At 36.7% G+C, this 20,431-nt stretch overlaps 1 protein-coding gene across 1 annotated transcript; it reads right to left on the bottom strand.

Annotated features, from left to right (window-relative positions):
- Window positions 1–223: 223 nt before the first annotated feature.
- LOC103768640 (transportin-1) lies at window positions 224–17,360 on the bottom strand (the record flags this gene model as incomplete). The annotated part of the gene is made up of 14 exons (XM_008935792.1): window positions 224–298; window positions 3,406–3,505; window positions 4,298–4,373; window positions 7,150–7,245; window positions 7,462–7,560; window positions 8,654–8,741; window positions 8,837–8,995; window positions 9,218–9,325; window positions 10,118–10,204; window positions 11,700–11,871; window positions 12,821–13,046; window positions 14,197–14,349; window positions 16,460–16,628; window positions 17,300–17,360. Coding segments are annotated over 14 exons (1,669 nt in total), but the record flags the coding sequence as incomplete, so codon positions are not given.
- Between the last annotated feature and the right edge of the window lie 3,071 nt (window positions 17,361–20,431).

Genomic DNA, 20,431 nt, shown 5'->3' on the forward strand with positions numbered 1-20,431 from the left:
TTCAACACTGTCAAAAAGAATTTTGGAATAACCTGAAAGCATGTAAGAAAATATAGATAAAAAACCTTCAGATTTTTATGATGTTTTGTCTGAAAGTTTATGACTGCAAGAAAGCCTTTATGACCACAAATACTAGTGCTAATAGTGGAAATAGAAAGTAAGAAGAAAACAGAGGACCCAAAAGAAACACATTTCAGATATACTGTCATACTAGAAACATTACCTTACAGAACATGTCTCGGAGATCATCTTTTGGGCTAATCCACGATGCAACAGCATCACAAAAAAAAATAAAGTCCTATAATATTAAACAATCACATAGGTTAGAAATCTCAATTTATAGGCCTGAAAACAATGTTTGATATTTGTTCTATGAACTGTGTAGTATATTTGATCATAATTCACAACTGCTTTTGGTTTTATGTTTTTATTTTCTAGTTAATTCAGACAATAATGGTAAGTTATTGTATGCTTAGGTGCATGGAAACAGAAATAGCTGAGTGTAGTAATACCTTTGTTTAATCAGGTTTTTGATTAAATAAAACCACAGTTAAAAAAAAAAACAAGCCAACAAACACCTACTCCCCTTTCACACCACACTTGTCTAACCAAATCTTTCAGTATACATACTGAGTTTGAGAACCGATCATCTTAATAATGATTAACAAACTCAAGACCACACTCACAACAGCTTTTTTTCCCGACTGGAAATACATGAGAGTGAGTTACTATTCCTTAAGCAGAGCCAGAAGTTGTTTCTGAGATGCACAGAATGTTTGCCATACAGGTTCAAAACTAAAGCCACACCAACATCCCAACGTCTGCTGTCATACATTACTTCCTACTACACCATTAAAACATCAGTAAGTTGATAATGCACATTTTTGGATAGAAACTGAGGATAACAGCTACATAGGAGGAGAGCTGGGATAATGAAGAGTCCTTAATTACTCCCTCCCTCTAACCTGTGTGAAAGAACAAATGGACAGCAGAAGGGGGTAATGCTAAGTACAAAATAAGGGATAAGTGAAATGAACTGAAAAATTCAAAACAAGACAGAGGCTTAATTTTTGTGTTTCAAGAAGAAGGATTCCAGACAGAGGACAGGAAAATTCACCTTCATTTTCCTCTGTGAAAATATTACATTGGTACTTTGTAGCTGTGTAGACTAAAGAGCAAGTCACATTCTATTCTTGAGATGCACCACTTATTTTAAAGAGATGCATCTTCCTTGCCATATTGACTATTTAAGCAACATATCCAAAGTTGAAACAGAATCTACCCTACCCAAGTTTTAAGAATGATGGGGTAGTTATTGGTTTTGTTCTGTTTTTTTTGTTTGTTTGTTTGTTTTTTTAAAGTCTGGATTAAATCTGAAAAATAGATCTTAGTATGTCAACTTTTACCTTGTATTTTCATACATAACCTCAACAGAAAAAACATAAGTATCAAACATAAGTATCAAAGTAAAAATGTATTTAACAGAAGCCCAGCATGGTGGGGGTTGGAAGGGACATCTGGAGATCATCTCATCCAATTCCCCTGCTCCAACAAGTGAGCAGGTTACCCAGGATCGCATACAGGCAGGTTTGGAATCTCTCCAGAGAATGGTATTCTACAGCCTCTCTGGGCAGCCTGGTAGAAGCTCTGACATCCTCACAAGAAAGAAGTTTTTCCTTAAGTTTAAGTGGAACTTCCTGTGTTCCAGTTTGTGTCCATTGCCCCTTCTCCTGTCACTGGGCACCACTGGAAACAGTCTAGCCCCATCCTCTTGCCCCCTGCCCTTTAGCTATTGATCAGATCCCCTATCAGTCTTCTCTAGGTCTCAGCACAGCCTCAGGTCTCTCAACCTTTCCTCATAACATAGATGCTGCAGTCATCATCTTTGTAGCCCTCTGTTGCACTCTCCAATTGGGGAGCCCAGAGCTGAACATAGTACTGCAGATCTGGCCTCACCAGGGCAGAGTAGAAAAGGGAGGAGAACCTCCTTTGACCTGCACGCCAGACTCTTCTTAATGCACCCCAGGAGACCATTGGCTTTCTTAGCCACAAGGGCACATTGCTGGCTCACGGGCAACTTCTTGTCCACTAGGACTCCAAGGTCCTTCTCTGCAGAGCTACTTTCCAGCAGGTCAACCCCTGAAGTGCTGAGGTTTAAACCCCCAGCCCTGAATGAGGGTTGGCATATGGATGATGTCCACAACCAGGCAAGAAAGAGCCTCCTGATTGCTTTTCACCCAGGGTCTGGCCAGCCTTGGGTGGGAACTGATTAGGAGATCTCCACCAGGTGCCTCTGCCTTCCACATTAACTTGGAGGTGGGGCAAGAAGATATCTCTATAAGAGCTGACTGCTTGCAGTGGAGTTAGGATGACTGTTTACACAATGGGTGTGCTGTGGGGGGGAATTTGGTTATTGAAAGGGCTTCCTGACTCTTCATGGCAAGTGGAGTTCCCAGGATGGTGGAGCAAGATTCTGTCTCTGAGAAACTACTACATAATTGGACTCATTGTCTGGCTGATTCCATCTCTCATTACATGGTTCCTGAGTCAGCTTGATCCCTTCTTTATACAATATGTTGTGAGTGAGTGCATTGACTTGTTCCTCCCTCCAGTTATCTGGCACTTTGGGTTTCTGGTGTATTATGTGGGAGTGGAGGGAAGGGTTTGGCTGCTGGTCTGCCCATTAATGGTAATATCATTCTGTATTGGGCAAGTGGTCAGCAGAAGAACCCCCAACCTGTACTGGTGCAGGGGGTTATTCCTCCCCAGGGCAGGACCCTATACTTACCCTTGTTGAACTTCATGAGGTTCTCCTGTGCCCAGCTCTCCAGCCTGTCCAGGTCTCACTAAATGGCAGTGCAGCCTTCTGGTGTGTCAGCCACTCCTCCCAGTTTTGTATCATCAGCACACTTGCTGAGGGTCCACTCTGTCCCTTCATCCAGGTCATTGCTATGTTGAATGAGACTGGACCCAGTCTTGACCCCTGGGGAACACTGTAAGCTACAGGCCTCCAACTAAACTCTGCACCACTGATCACAACCCTCTGAGCTCTATTGTTTAGCCAGTAGTTCTCAACCCACCTCACTGTCCACTCATTTAACCCACACTTCCTGAGCTTCCCTAGAAGGATGCTATGGGAGACAGTGTCAAAAGCCTTGCTGATGCTGAGGTAGATGGCAATACTGTCTTTTCATTTCCTTAAGTGATAAATACTGAAGCAGAAATCCTGAAGTATCATGATATGTATAATTTCCAATATGAACATTTTGGCCTCCTTGATGTCAAAATAGCAGCTACAGCATGTACTACAGGGAATCAACACGATGCTAAACTTTTTCATACTCCATATACAGTTTTCACTAAATTTCATGAGTAAAGAAAAAAAGATCTATTTATGTATCTTACTTGGACTACTCCATTGGGGTTGACTGAGATCATGGTACATATCCCACGGAATGCTGAATCCTTTTCCTCATTGTCTCTTATGTTTCTCAAAGAGGTGCACCTAGTAAGTCAGAGAACAAAACTTAGCTCATTTTATTACAGTTTTAGTCAGTAAAATCAGAACTAAATGACAGTATTTGATGGAATAAGTCACACTGATAAGGTTATCTGAAACACTATTTTGAACACTTAAAAAGATACTTGTGGCACACAGTCTTTACTAGTATATTCCCATTAGGCATCATCTCCAGAATCTTGCTTTCCTGTTGCACTGTATACAGTTAGAAAGTGTGACCTGTATTCCATTAAATACAAAAGAAACATGTATATGAAATCTTTATAGAAACTATCATTATTAGAAGTGGAACATATAATATTACTGCAGTATGAATTATGTCAGATACCACTTACAGAACAGTTATTTAACTTTTACAACAGCAAGCAATCTATTTTATACATACCAGGTCTAGAAAAATTCCTTACAGCAATTCAAGCCTCAGACTGAATTTTAAGTAATGCAGTTTAAATTTTACAGTATTTGCATGCATTGTATTATCATTCTGGTGGATTTCAAAATGCTCTTTCAGTCAAGCTTTAACATGCAAGCATGTGACAATCTTATCCTGTGCATAAATTAGTTGTTAGCTATAACATGAACACATAACAGTGCTACTAAAAACTCACAAACCTGATAGGACAAGATTAGTCACATGGTTGGCAATGATTAAGGATTGAGATTTTGTAACCAAATGAAAATATATCTAAAAGTGAGAAAGAGAAGAGAAAGAAAAGAGAAAGAAAAGAGAAAGAAAGTGAAGAAAAATTAAAACAAAAAAATTTGAATAATACACACCAGGGTCTTATAAACTGCTGTAGCATGGGGGCCACCTCTTGAGGACAAACGTAACCAAGACGACCAATTGTTATTGCTAAGGTAATGCAATCATGGTTATACACCACCAAACGCCAACCAAGACATGAGAAAATGAGGGGGGAGGAGAAAAAATAAAGAAAAAAACAACAAATAACTCAGAAACAGAAGCCAACAGAATCTATGTATGATAGTAAACATAAGATTTCACTAGTGCAGTTTATTACCACCCCCTAAATAAGAGGCAGCAACATATATGGTATACTCTCCAGAGTAAAAGAAAGACAAAATAAAATGAGATCACCAAAAAACACAATTTAAAATCCAAAGGCTTTGTGATGTAAGCAGTCATACTGCCCTCTTTAGAATCTTCTCTTACAGTAAATTTACCTATCATACATTTCAAAGTTTTCAATAAAAACTACTATTATGGATACTCTTGGCAGAAAGGATTTAACCATTTTTAGTTTTAGTATCAAGTAGACCTACAAGTTTTCTTTTTTCTTTCTTTTTTCAAAATTTTAATTGGCCTACTATCAGTAATAATACATTTATAAATACTTTTACATTTAACATATTGTGGTCTAGCTAATAAACACTAAATAGATTAAACACTTCTCCAAGAGCACCAAATATTTTTTTTCTTCATAATCTTGTAGAAAATTTAAAGTGGTAGCTAACTGACAGCAACAGACCACAGAAAATTAATTATTTAATCTCAATATTACTCCTGTTCAGAGAAGGCTTCCTCATAAAAGTTGTATAAGAATCTGATTTCTGATACAAAAGCATAAGGACACGTGAAAAGCAAAACTGCTTCTTTGGATGATTAAGTAGTGTAGTCCTTTGTTCTGACTGAAGAAAATACCATCATGCAAATGCATTTTAATGCTATTTGCTCAACTCACTAAAGATTAATCTTTAGAAAAAGGAGAAGGTGGGGAATAACATATCAGGATTACTTGAAGCAAAATACATGAATAATACTAAAATCCAGCAGATTTATATGAAGCAGAGAAAGGAAACCTATGTTCCAGAGACACACTATGCAACACTAAATAACAGGCATTTGTGAACAGTTTCATGAAACATGCAATAAAGCAGATGATACTTTCTCCAATAAAAGTTTAGTGTAGGATATACTAGCAGTTTGAAAAATATTCATTCTGTGAAAGCTGCGGCTCACTGATAATGTACTATTTTGCCTAGACATTACTCAATTTCAATATGCAGTGTCTCAAATTTTCAACACATCTAACTTATAAAACTGCATTTGAAGTGCTATCTTCAAATGAAAATACACCTTTAAGGTTTATCTGTAAGTTCTCACAGCTACAGTCTGTAAAATGAATAGTAATTTCTGTCAAAGCTTAACTTTTTGGCAGATACTCATAATTTACTATGCAACTGCTTTTACTTAAGGTGGTCCTATATGTTTCCATAGGAGAAGTGTTTTCATAGCTCATTGCATAACCTAAATCAGAAAACAGTAATACTCTTGCATGTACCAATGGCATGCAGCACAATATCCCACAACAAACTTATGATAAGTACGCCACATTCAACATTTAATCACAGTTATGCATCCACATTTAAAGTAATTATTAAGATACTATTTAAAAAAAATAGTAATAGTGTTTGGATGCTTCAAAAAATTCTCTAGCAGGGATGGAAGAAAACTTTTAAGTATTGGATGCTTCTCAGTTACAGATATTACATATTCATCAGTGCAGATGAAGGTTGGGGCAGGGGGAAAGCAAATTTATATTGCTATACTATTTGCTCCAAAATTATCTTTTCAAAAAGCAAAAGACAACTAGGCAATTTTTCCTTCAAGTTCACCTTCCATACTAAATGAGGGGGTGGGATGTAGAGAATACTGGAGGAAAAATATGCATTGAAAGAAATCTCTCCAATTTATCTCAATATTTAGTTAAGAAACTAACTATAGCACTGAATTTGCATAATTTTCAATTATGTCAAGTATAATGACGAAAGTATCATTTTTCTTACAAGAAAGTTTTCAAACAGAAAAAAGTCAAAAGATTCTCAGTTAGTAAAATAGTAAATCAGAAACCTGTTAAATTATTAATAAAGTTTTGCTGAAGTATGGAAGGTGCTCTTCATACCAGAACATGTCCTCTATAAATGCAAAGGAAACAAGCCTCAGAAATTCCAATTCAATAAGGCATTTGGGGACTGCTCCCAATTTGGAAGGCAAAGCTGCTGGCCAGAACATAAAAACATGCATGCCACTGTTAATAACAAATTTCTGAAAAGTCTAAGTGACCAGGTAATAGAAGTTATATGTAATTTCAGTTATGTTGTGGTAAAACTGTCATCATAGATCTAGATTTTGGTGCATAATGCTACAAATTAATATTGTTTTTTTAAAAAAGTGCATTTTTTGTAAAATTAGAGAGTTCATTGTTTGTTTTATATATGCCGCTTACATTTTTTTCAAACACTAGACATATATATACAGTAGATATTTGTAATGACATGCATATATTAAAATCAGTGTAAAGCCACTAAGTCTTTAAGTGTTACTGCATACATTTGTCATATTGTATATATAAATAAAATTGGAAGAATATTTTAATAGATTATAAATAAATATAAAATGTTACAAAGTTGAGAAAGCAATAACTTTAATAATCTTGACATATGATAATGTTATGCTGCAAGACTGAGACTTGTAAGAGCTTCTGCAAAATAGTTGGTTTTGCTTATAAAAGCCAAATACATAGCAATAAAATATAGGCAATTATAAAAATAACTATTAAGAAATATATCTAACTCCCTTCACCATGAATGGTTCAGTTTTTGGGTACCTGTGTTCTCTAACAATGTCTTTGGTGTGTTGGGTCTGTTAATTATTTCTACAAGCTGGTGCAACACCATTGGAATATAAGGCTGCATCTCTATACCTGAAACAGCCAAAAAGAAACATTCAGAAGAAAATGACCATTAATATACATAATCTTTTTAGATCTGGTACATTGAGCTTACTGTGAAGGGCAAAAATATAAAATTTAATTTAAATTGTAACACAAAAGTATCACTAAAAATAAATAATAACAAAAAACAACACAGACAAACCATTCTAAATGTGCAAAGATTCAAAGAAAATAAAAAAATCTTACCCATCTGGATGGAGATTTCTCCAATTGCCCAGGTGGCATTATTACACACAGAAATGAATTCAGGGTTTAGATTGGTTCCCAAAACGGGCATGAAGTCAGCTAGAAAGAACAACAGTTTAAAATCTCATCACACAATACAACCACTTTGTCCCATTACTGTAAGATCACAGGGTAAAAAAAACAAAACATTTTTTTAAAAAATCATGTAAGCATTCTTGTAAACTTCTTGTAAAGCATTACACCTGAATTAACAAGAGCTGTTTTTCTGCTATATATCAGATTAACTTGGATTTTACAACCTAAGCAGATCAATGCAAATCTTTTCAAACTATGACTGAAAAATATTTCTAATAGGCTTTACCTTTATGTAACTCTTGAAAACTTTTTTCTCCCCTTCCTGGGGGTGGGGGAAGAAAAAACACACTCCGATAGCTATGTATTCAGCTGTGCTAAAAAACCAACTACCCAAAACAAACAAAAAGCCCCACAAAAACCCCAAACAACCTCCCCCAACAACAAACCACAAACACTCCCCCCAAAAAAAAACCAAACCAGCCAACAAAGAAGTCTAGAAGGCAAATCACAACCCTGATTAAATTTTAATAAAAGATTAGTCATAAAGATACATTATAACATCTGCCAAATACATTTTAAATCCCAAGTCTATCCAAGTATTCATTTGTCAAGTTAAGTGTATCTCAAGAGTATCCGAGGGAAGCGATAGTGAATATTGTGGAAGTGTATAAGTGATGCTACTTCCCTACTGAAATTAAAAACAAAACAAAAACCCCAAACTGCTCTCTAGATAAGTTTTCTTATTTCATTATATAAAAATTATACATAACGATAGATTACAGTAGAGCAAAAAAAGCTATAGATTCAAGAATTTATCAAAGAAAGCAACTGTTCTAATTGAAGTCTAAGTACATCTGTTTTACTGTATTCCAGAAAAAAGGAAGCATGTTACATTATAAAAACCATGCAGCAAAATGAACTTTTGCACTATCTACAAAGAACGTCTTAAACACACAGTCCAAAGGAGAAAACACTACAGACCCTTGCTGATAAAGGAAAATGAAAACTTAAAACACCATGACAAGCCAAGCCACAGAGAAGGGAAGTCAACAATGGCTAAATCAGCCTCTTATCCGTTTATAAAATGTTAATTATTTAATATGTAAAAGAAACGTACCGATGCAAGGCTTAACATGCTGAAAACAGGCCTTTGTCAGATCACCTAACAGTGCAAAAGAACTCTGCCGTACCTCAGGCATTTTATCCTAAAGAGAGGAAGAAAGAAAACTGACAATTCTAGAAATGTTTTTGATTCTCTTAAAAAAGAAAACACTTGGATTAAATAGGTTACTCATCTCACCTGCATGCATTGGTACATTAGTGTTAGGATATTACTGCGAGCCACTAGCTGTTCAATGTTGCCTCCAAGTCCTTCAGCTAAACCACTGAGTAAATCAAGAGCCACAATCATGAAATCTTTATCTGGAGCCTCATATTGGTCTGGCTGAGCATTGTGCAACTGCAACAAATAAGTATGCATTTTCAAAATGAGTATTAGATTTTCTCAGGAGTATGCATAAAAGTAAAAAAAAAACAAACAAAAAATTCATTTCAGATCTGCAGCTTCATTTAAATATTCAAATTATACTACAAATCTCCTTGCAAATCCATAACTTTACATAGTTAATACATTGATTTAAGGAGATATTCTGAAAACATTGGAATAGCAATAGAAAAATACCATGGCTTGTGCAAGAGTCTTCTGCACCAGATTTACACAACGCTGGTACACAGGTTCACAGTATGGAAGAAAGCCAGATTGCAAGGCAGTAGCAACTGACGACAGGCACTGGAATAAAAAAAAAAAAAAAAAAGGGCAAAAAAAAAAAGGCGAGAGAGAGATGTACACTAACTCCTCACCTCCTCAAAGTGCCTTTTACTTGAGAGAAGTAAATAAAAAGCATTTTAAGTATACCCACAAGTAACTGATTAAATAAAAACAACCTAGAAAGGCAGTACCAATTAGCTGAGCCAAGCAGCTAATTGTTACACTCTCCTACATGTCAGTTGAGAAAATTTCTCAGAGGCAGCATCTTCTTACAGGTGGTCAAGAAAGTTCATATGAAGACAGTTACTATAATTCAGCTAGAACTTACACTAAATTTCAGTATCCTGACCATATACAAGCGCTAACGTTACCCAAGAATTATGGAACTAATTTCCTGAAGTGTTTTCCTGTCTCTTTTTCCTACTTGGAAAGTACAGAGAATAGACTACATGGTCTTGTTCATACCTTCAGCCTGTCTGATAACAGTTTTAATGAAGGGATGAAGGGTGAGCAAGGAGAGAGAAAAGACAAGAACAAGGGGTTTGAACAATTTTTAAAAGAAAAAGAATCCCAAAGAAAGCTCAAGATTGGCAGGAAAAAACAAAACCAAAACCAAATAAAAGATTTCTGCTAGACCTAATGACATTTCCTCCATCACAAAATTTTCTCACTAGAGTCATAATACTTTCTCCATAATAGGAGATAACCAACACTGTCACATTTTATAGTCACACTACCTAGTAGGAGCATCTTTAGTAAAAGGGGTAATTCCTAAAAGAAGTTGATAAAACATATTCAAATTTTAACATTTACCTCTAATAAAGGGAAGAGATCTTTATCTTCATCCTTCAACATGTTCCACTTCTGGATTAATGGAGGCATTAGCATCTGAATATATTCCTGTTTAGGATGAAAGTGTATCAGATACATATTGAAACACTTAATTGCATACTAGTTAATTTCAAAGCTAGAAAATTGATATATTACGAATTGATATAGTCTACATTTTCAGAAAAAAGAAAACTGATATACTGTAAACAAATAATTGTTGCAATATGTAGAAGTAGTTTAATATTAGAATTTACAATTTATTTCTTAATATTTTTTTGCTGAGGCACATAACTTTGCAGAATGAATCTTATCATCCAGGTTTGGCTTCAGTCTAACAAATTTTAATATCTGCCTGGGTGGTTACAAATCTATAGGATTACCTTAGGGCCTACAGAAAATGTTTTTTTCCATCAATGCAATCTGGCTGTGCATCTGCCACCTGCTTTTGGCAAACATCTCCCATTGCCCTGATGCTACAACCCTATTACCCCAAGTTCCTGAAACCTCTTCCTCAAGCAATTGAAGAAAATAATTTTCTATCCCTCCAGAAGGGCATACTCACCAATTCTTTATAAAGATATTGTATCTTCCTTGTCACTGCTGTCACAGTCACAAGGATATTAAGCAAGGCATCCCTGTAGTACTGTTGCTCTCAGAAAGTATCCCAAGAGCCAACAGATGCTGCCAGCTAATGCTATGTCCAAAGATACAATATTCTAAGTGACTGAAGAAAGTCCCACCATCATCACCAGGAACTCCCATTTAGCTTCCTCCTGGTGCTGTCAAATGTCAAGCTGCTCAGAGCCAAAGAAAGATTGGAAAAGATGTCCTTTGATGGTGTGGAGTCTTGGACAGCAAGTAAAATGCCATGGCAACAACCCAAATAGTTTTATTCTAGTGTGTCTATGTCATGTGAAGCACTATAGAGAAATAAAGAAAATTTCAATAGCCATCTTAAGATGCACGTGACATGCATGCATATCCTCCTATTAATAAACATATGTACAATAAAAAAAAAACCACTATATTTGCCTGTGTGTTATCTGTGCTTTGTCCAAAGGATTTTGTGTTTTTATATATAAAATGCACGTCTGTCCCACTCGCTGATAAAGCAATTTCTAATGATGATGTGCTTCAATACATTGGAAAGACACAGAGCAGCTTAGCTATACTGAAAGAGGTTACAAAGAAAAAAAATTTTAAAAAAATTAGTCATTTGAAATTAGCGCATGCATTCCACCAATTTCTTTAAAGTTCCATTTCATATCTATATTGATATATGTATCTCCTCTGAGCTGAAAAATTCTGAGAATGAGGAAAAAAAAGTCACGATAATGAGAAGCACATTTTACAAGCCAATCACACACAATTCAAAATGGGGAATATTTGTGCAGTGAGAAAATTACATGTAGTCTATGTATTTTACATGTACATATTTATTATTGAAGCCCACACAGAAAAGTCAGCATTTCTGTTTTATAACATGTAAAGCACACTACAAAAGCCACCAAACCAGTTTTTCAATATATGACAAGCGCTTCTACAGAACATAAGGTATACTCACTGGTTTATTTAGATGATGTCCTACAGAATCTGCTAGAGTTCCTATAGCATCATAAAGAATGAGCAGGTTTTTATGTTGGTATTTACTAAATGCGAAGACCAAAGTGTCAAGTATATATGCAAGATAAGGAACAAGCTCTGTACAAGCCTCCTCTTCTAGAGTAGCAAAGGCACTGAATGACAAAAAAAAACACCCCAAACAGGCCAGTCAGTATCTTGGAAAAAAACAAAATGAGACCACCCCAAAGTGCCCAACACTACCCATTTCTGTTTAAACATAGAACTATATTTAGTCCTCAAATTCATCCAAGGTATGTTTTGAAAATAGTATTACAGAGACAAACTCAATCTATTTTTATTGAACACAAAGATTCAGCTCTTACATTGTGCTGAGCAAAATTTAAAAATATTCTGTAAAACCTGTTATGCATACGTTACATATCTAATTCTGCTGTATGAAGAAACTTTCTTGGCAGTCTGTTGTGTAGACTCCTGCCCCGCACAAACTGATGTGTAAAAGCTTTATTTGCTGAGCTTCCTGCATAAGAAATGTACCCATTCTATTAATGGTATGTCCAATAATTTTTGTTTGTTTAGAATATCAGCAGACATTTGGGAGAAAGGAATTTTACCTCCAAGGATCTCCTTTCAAGAGAAAAGGAATATCCCTTGAAATAACCGTAACCCAAATGTATTGGTAATTCTGAGATAAATATAAACAACATCAGTAATACGACACAATAGTTTTCCTTTGTCATCAGTATTGACCTTGTTCATAGGCATATAAAAGATTTCTGGTCAATGAAACTTCAAATATTGAAAAAAACCCCATGTGTCACATAAAGATAATGTCTTTTACTTCAACAGATTGTTTAGTTTGGTGATTCATATATTCTGAAAACAAACTGGCCAAGAGAAATACAAATATATGTTTTCATTTTAGTACAACTCAAAATAATTTTTGACTACTTCAGAAGAAGCTGAACCTACTCCAATTTAAAAGGAAAAAAATAAAATACATTAAGAGCTAGAAATGGAGTAATGAATTCATGAAGGAATTAAAATAGTTTCCCATGAAAAAGCAGTGTTATGGATAGTGCTTTTTGTTTAAGCTTTGCTCACCTGCAGGCAGCTTCTTGTACTCTTTTGTTGCTATCCAGAATACGCTTTAGCAACTCAGTCATTAATGGCTTCAAGTATGTGTCTGGGGGTTGACTAACTACCCCGTGTGCATAGCGACTAAGAGTCCAGCATGTAATGGAGCGCACAAGAGCCTTTTTGTTAGAGAGGCACTGAACAAGGTGAGGGATCAGCTCAGGAAGATATGGAATCATACCCTGCATACAGCCTAGAAGGAAAAATATAGCTATTACAGTACAAAAAATAGAAAATGTAATAGAATTTTTTGTTATTTCCTAGAAGGGACATATTTTCATCCTCTATCATGTAGTAATGCATTTTAACAATATACAAGGTAAGTCTACCTAATTTATGTTAAGTCCTAAAAAGAAACCTCACTATAAACAATAATTAAAATCCCCAATCAAACTTACATTCATTTCAACTACATTTCTACTTCAGTGCTTCCCCAGTCCCCAGAAATTCTGCTTTATTAAATGGAATATAGCAAGATAATTCACATAAAATTAGTTTATAAAACTTAGAAGTCTTATGCCAGTCTCCTCAGAGAGACCAAGACAATAAGTAGAGAAAGATTAGACCTTGATAACAAGTCACCATATCATTAAAAAGGATTCCTTAAGAAACTTAATTTTTTCTAATATCACACAAATACTGACCAGCAATAAAAGCTACACACTTCAAGTCAGCAAGGGCAGTAATACACTGAGATTTGCCAGAAGCACTAACTTTTACCTTTTGCTTGACTTGAAATCAAAACCAACAAAAAAGTTTTCTAGCAACAAAGAAAAAGTATGCTCACTAGGCACTGTATCAAAAGATAAATAATCCAGGCATGGACTTAAACGTATTCCTTCAGTTTGCAAAATGGACAAAGATGCTGGAAATACAGGCAAAAAGTCAAGCCTCTGAGTAAATACAAAGAAATGTAAGTTATATTTAAAATAGAGAACCATCCAGAGAAAACAGCTCAGAGCACTGAAGGCGCAGGACCAGTCTTCTCCATTTCTGAAAACACTGAATGAAATGTAAGGCTCAAATTTAGTAAATATTCTTCTGGTATCAAATCAAAGTAGTACTTCATGAGAGACAAATAAATATATGCTGCAGAGTTAAGAAAGGGAGGAATGAAAGAAATTTTCTAAGTTATTTAGCCTCTGAAACACGCATAGATTTGAAAATGGAAAATTAAACAGGTAACTGCAGTCACCAACTAGTAGATGTAGAAATTAATCACTAAAACCAAAATCACTAAGGACATATACTTGCTTGCACAAGTAAATTCACCTAGAAGGAATCACAGAGCTACTTTAGAACTAAATCAAAAATTCAACAACCCGATATGCACTGTTGTTTACCTTCAGCAATTGCTCCAAGAACAAGGATACCCGATTCTTTAACTACCCATTCGGGATGGAAGAGCAATTCCTTCAAGAGGGGCAAGATGTGTGGCAGAAGTTCATCACGAAATACATTAGCCAAGACATCTAGAGCAGCAGCAGAGCATTTCCCTGAGGGGAATTAACAGTGTTAATCTGCTTATTATACAAGCAGTTGTAGTTAGTATAATCCTCATTTTAACTTTGAGCTGAAAGGTCATTAGGAAGAAAGATGCTTCTATTTCATTCCAATACACAAGGATCCACTGTGCTCTGGTGCAAAGCCACAGCTCTTAGAAAGACAATTTTGCAGCGTATTTATAGACACTAAAAGGACTTATATATCGTGGATATTAAAACACTCACTGACAGGAACCACACCATTATATTGCAACATTATATACACTACATAATTTCAGGATAGTGTAACACTACGGAAGAGGGAAAGTCTGTGACATGAATGCAACATATTGGAGAAACTAAGGAGAAATAGCCTAAAAATATTAGCAATTGATTAAAAAGACAATGTTCAAACATGAATCATGCCTCAAAGCAAAAACAAGGCAAAATCATCAGTCTCTTGACTGAAAGAAATTCACTGACCTCTGCTCTGAGCTTTTATATCTTACAGCTAATTCTGTGATGCACCATTTATAGAAAGAATATCACCCCAAAATTTGCTTGAAAGTTTTTTATGTCATATTTTTAGCACACAAAAGCTCATAAAAGAACAACTACAAAATGTGATTCAGAAATCCTTACTCTGGTAATGCTGTGATAATCACATCTACAAAAATAATGATAAGATGGATTTATAAAGAATGATCATATTACATAATTTCTACAGCACTTTTTTGCTTATTATGATCTCGGTTCCTTCTTAATCTGTCAGAAATGATCCAACAGGAACAAAAGTATATATTTTGCCCAATTACATGTCTTGTATATGTAATAAATGTAAAATGCAAAAATTCTAAACTGGACTTCAACTGCTAGTGGGCCCAAGCAGGACACGGATAAGTTTTCAGCTGGGAGGTAGCAACTACTAGAATAGATGATAATAAATACAAAGCCTTTTCTGCTCTGCCCCTAGATGTCCAACAGGTTTGAATAAAACAAAACATGAGCCCTCAACTCAGAGCAGATCTCCACTGCAAAGCAATAATAAACTACACAGACTCTTCAAGACCAGCACCTGCTCCTTTCAGCTAAGACTGTTTCAGCTTTCTACTAGAGGAAAATAAGATGGACTCCCATATTTAATTACCAGGCGTCATTAGTAAGCAATGCTGCTAATCGTCAGGCTGTGCTGATGATTCCTCTCTGTTCAAATTGGAAGTCAAATATAGAGCACTGGATAAGAAATAGGGCACACAGTTCTGAATTTCAGATAATCCAAATTCTCTCAAGTCCAGATGACATACATCAAAACAGATTTCTTAACTGTTCTGTTCTCTCTCTTTCCTAGTCAGCTTTAGCTTCGTCACAATCTTAATCAAAACTGTGGACCACAGGACGCCCCCTGACATTTCAGCTATGTTTTTCAGAAAATATGTAATATTTCTGCAATTTCTACACACAATAACTACAAGAACAGCATTATGAATTTAAAACTATATGAAAAAATACTTTACAAAATCAAGCATATTTGTTCTTATTTTCTTCTAAAACTATAATAATTCAAAAAATTTAAATATATCTCAAAGCTGTTTGATCCATAAGCTTCAAGGTACATTCATCTGTACTATATCTGAACTACTAGCAATAGCTATCAGTAGCAGCATGTCCAAATACAGGGAAAAAAAAATCAAACACACACACCAGTGGGAAGACTGAACTAAAAGAAAGCATTATTAAACTTCCTCAAGCTAAAAAAAAGGTAAGACTTTTTTAAAATAAAGTTAAACAGGTGATCCATGATTTATATTGTCTTGTAGAAATAAAATTCAAAATCCAAAGCTTCTGTTCAATTGCATCCAGTAGACGTTTGCAGCTCTATCAGCCATATTTGAAATAAGTTTACAGATGGCTAGCTTTTGTCAATACACTTAGCCAAAACATCACCTGAAAGATTCCCCTCCCGCTCTGCCCCAACCACCAATTATATGAGCAGATAGTTCTTTTTCTATTCAAAAGCAAAGCCTCAGTATTCCTACACACAAACTCCTCTTTTTACTGTGGTTCTTGATTCTATGATTCTTGTATTATGCTATATTTTAAAAAATTTTACGCATTAACATACTTAAATTCCAGTCAGAAATAGTATCATCATCATCAAGATCATCATCATCATCATCATCATCTTCAATACCATCTTCTTCATGTTGCTGAGCTACTGTCCGTGAACGATGAAAACGAGGTCTTATATCCTGTTCACTATCTGGAATAGCTTCATCTTCTTCAACATCCCCCTGTCATGAAAATGTTTTATCAGATAAAGTAATGCAACTATATTGCTCAAGGAGGTTAAGAACATAGTTGTAAATTTTAGTTCAAGATTTTATGAGCATATGAAAGATTCACATCCCACTTCCATTGCCCAGCTAACTAAAAATGCCATTGTTCCTGCATTCAGCTACAGTATTTAACATAAAAATGACAGGAAAATTGAAGCAAGAGAGGTAAGCTCACACAAAAGCACAAAATAACCTTCTTGCTAACAAATTACTCTTTATGGGAAGGAATTAGAAGGAAGAAGAGATAGAGAAATTCTAGTATACAGAGACATTCTAAAATGCTGTGATGGAAAAAGCTGTGTAGTTCAAGATAGAAGGGCATTAAAAATAATTCCCATCATTTTTTTAGGCTGCTTTGCTGCAGTAATTCATGGGTAAAAGTATCCTAGCTCTGCCAAAGTTGGGTGGAAGGGGACAGGGGCAAAACAGGAGAGCCCATAGATTATTTTCCAACAAGCATGGCAGCAGTCACATTTAGTCTTTTGAACTGCACACCTTGCCCTCAAAAGCTAAATCTCCATTCAACAGATGGCAGACCAGATCTGGCCTACCAGGCTCAATCATTCTGATTTACATCAGAAGCTAACCAGATAGTCTTATTGAGGATAAATGAAAATAATGCTTACCTTCAACAGAATAATATCAATCTCTGAATATTTCATACCATTTACCAGCACAGGTATCAGTCTACAAAGAAATATTGATACATGTCAAGAAGGAAGACCCTGGTAATTACAGGCCTGTCAGTCTCACTTCAGTGCCTGGTAAAATTATGGAATTCTAGGAGTTATTGAAAAACACAGCCATTGGTCATAGCCAGCATGAGTTCATGAGGGGAAAGTCCTGTTTAACCATCTTAATTTCCTTTTATGACAAAGTCACCCTCCTAGTTGACCAAGGGAAGCCAGTAGCTGTTGAATTTTGGGATTTTAGCAAAGCTTTTGATATTGTCTCTGACAGTATCCTTCTGATAAAAGACTAGCACACAGTTAGACAAGTCCATAATACATTGGGTGAGCAATTGACTGATGGGTCGGGCTTAAAGAGTTCCAGTAAATGGGGTTACATCAGACTGGCAGCCAGTCACCAGTGGGGTTCCCCAGGACTTAATTTTAGGGCCAGTGCTCTTCAATGTTTTTATAAATGATCTGGGCACAGGAGTTGACTGTACCTTAAGTAAGTCTGCCAATGATACTAAACTAGGAGAAGCTGTGGCCTCCCTCAAGGGTAGAGAGGCCTTATGGAGAGATCTGTATAGACTAGAGAGCTGGGCAACCACCAACTGTATGAAATTTAACAAGATCAAGTGCCAGATTCTGCACCTGGGATGGGGTAATCCTGAGTATATTTACAAATTGGGGGGTGAGAGGCTGGAGAACAGCCCCACAGAAAGAGCTCTGGGGGTTTGGGTTGATGGCAAGCTGAATAGGAGTCAGCAGTGTGCCCTGGCAGCCAAAAGGGCCAACTGTGTCCTGGGGTGCATCAAGTACAGCATATCGAGCTGGATGTGACTGCCCCACTCTATACTGCACTGGTGTGGCCCCACCTTGAGTCCTGTGTACAGTTTTGGGTGCCTCAATATAAGAAGGGCATCAAATTTTTAGTGTGTCCAGAGGAGGGTGACCAAGATGGTGAAAGGTCTTGAGGGCAAGAGGAGTCACTGAGGTCACTTGGCTTGTTCAGCTTGGAGAAGAGAAGGCTGAGGGGTGACCTCATCACAGTCTACAACTTCCTCAAGGGGGGTAGCAGAAGGGGAGGTGCTGATCTCCTCTCTCTGGTGACCAGTAATAGGACATGAGGAAATGGGATGAAGCTGCATCAGGGGAAGTTCAGACTGAACATTAGGAAAAGGTTCTTCACTGAGAGAGTGGTCAGTCACTGGAACAGGCTTCCCAGGGAAGCAGTCACAGCACCAAGCCTGTCAGAGTTCAAGGAGCATCTGGATGAGGTTCTTACTCATATAGTTTAGTTTTAGGTATTCCTGTGAGGAGCAGGGAGTTAGACTCGATGATCCTTATGGGACCCTTCCAATTTGAGATATTCTATGATTCTATGTCAAAATAGCACATAAATAAAGCAAGCTGTTATTCAGTTATGTGGGCCATAATTTTGGTTGTAACCACTCCCCTCCAACAACAAAATCAAAAACATAGCCTGATAACAAAAGCTAGTACCTTAACCATACTCCTTTTCATGAGGTTCATCAATACATTGTAATCTGAAAAAGTGTTAATTTCTAACTAGAGGTAGCGAGATGGCATAACTGAGTTTTACGCTTTAAACCCAGGATATTCTTCCACATGATGACATTTATTCTGAATCACCTTTCAGAAATTAAGTCTAAAGCTTCTCAGTAAGAATTCAAACTCCCAAAATATGCTTGATAAACAAGTTATTAAGTTGGCTCTCACAAATAGTATTTATCACTTTACCTGTGGCTAAAGACTCTACCTCACTACTCCTAAGGATGTATGCCTAAGTACGTTAAGCCCTCCTATCCTTTTGTGATTATTTCAAGTATCACCCCTTAAGACAAGTCCCCAACATTGCAGAGATCCTGACATTAGTCGAGTCACTAGTCTATATTAGAACTTTACTTAGTTATTAAACTGGTTATGGTACTGATGTATGGAAAAAAAAAAAGTACTAGGGGAAAAACGGTTAAATACTGAACATAAAAACACATTCACTACTAAAACAAATCCATAAAAATACGTATTCCAAGCCAAATCAAGCTAATACTGAAACCATCATAGACTGACCCAGCACCAGTGACAGACTCAATCCCTGTATATTCTGCACCTGAGGAGTGTTGTTTCTGAAGGTACTCAGACCAGCAATAATATTAATGTATTTCAATAGCACATTACCTTCTGAACTATTAATAAAAGAATAATATTAGGATTAACACCCATTCTTTGGCATTTCTGCAGTATATACTGCATCATGAAGTATGAAGGAACTATATATAAGAAAGCCTACAGGAGCAAAATGGAACAATATATTAAACAAATTCATAATATTATACATGGTTTCTTCAAGTTTAAATTGCAGTGGCAACTGATATGAAATCGAAGTACTGGGGTTAAATCCACAGCCCTGAATGAGGGTTAGCATATGGCTGATGCCCACAACCAGGCAAGAAAGACCCTCCTGATTGGTTTTCACCCAGGGTCTGGCCAGCCTTGGATGGGAACTGATTAGGAGATCACCACCAGGTGCCCCCACCTTCCACATTGACTTGGAGGTGGGGCAAGAAGCCACCTCTATAAGAGCTGACCCCTTGTAGGAAGATTGGGAGTTTTGTTTATGTGGTGGATGTGTTGTGTGAGGATTATGCCTATTGGTAGGGCTACCTGGTTCTTCATGGTAAGAGGAATTTGCAGGATGACAGGGCCAGAACATGAAGCTGTCTCTGAGTCACTACTACATAACTGAACTTATGGCCTGGCTCCTTGCCTAGCTTGCTCCCTTTTTCATGTCCACTGTGGTGGGTGAATGCATAGGCTTGTTCCTCCCTCTGGTTGTCTGGCACTTTGGATCTCTGGGGTGTGATGTGGTAGCTGAGGGAGGAGTTTGGCTGCTGGTCTGCCTGTTCACAGAATGCTAGGGGTTGGAAGGTACCTCAAAAGATCATCTAGTCCAACCCCCCTGCCAGAGCAGGGTCACCTAGAGTGCATCACCCAGGGACATGTCCAGGTGGGCCTTGAAAGTCTCCAGAGATGGCGACTCCACCATCCCCTTGGGCAGCCTGCTCC

The sequence above is a fragment of the Merops nubicus genome, unplaced genomic scaffold, assembly GCF_000691845.1.
Source record: "Merops nubicus isolate BGI_N331 unplaced genomic scaffold, ASM69184v1 scaffold17932, whole genome shotgun sequence".
Classification (NCBI taxonomy): domain Eukaryota; kingdom Metazoa; phylum Chordata; class Aves; order Coraciiformes; family Meropidae; genus Merops; species Merops nubicus.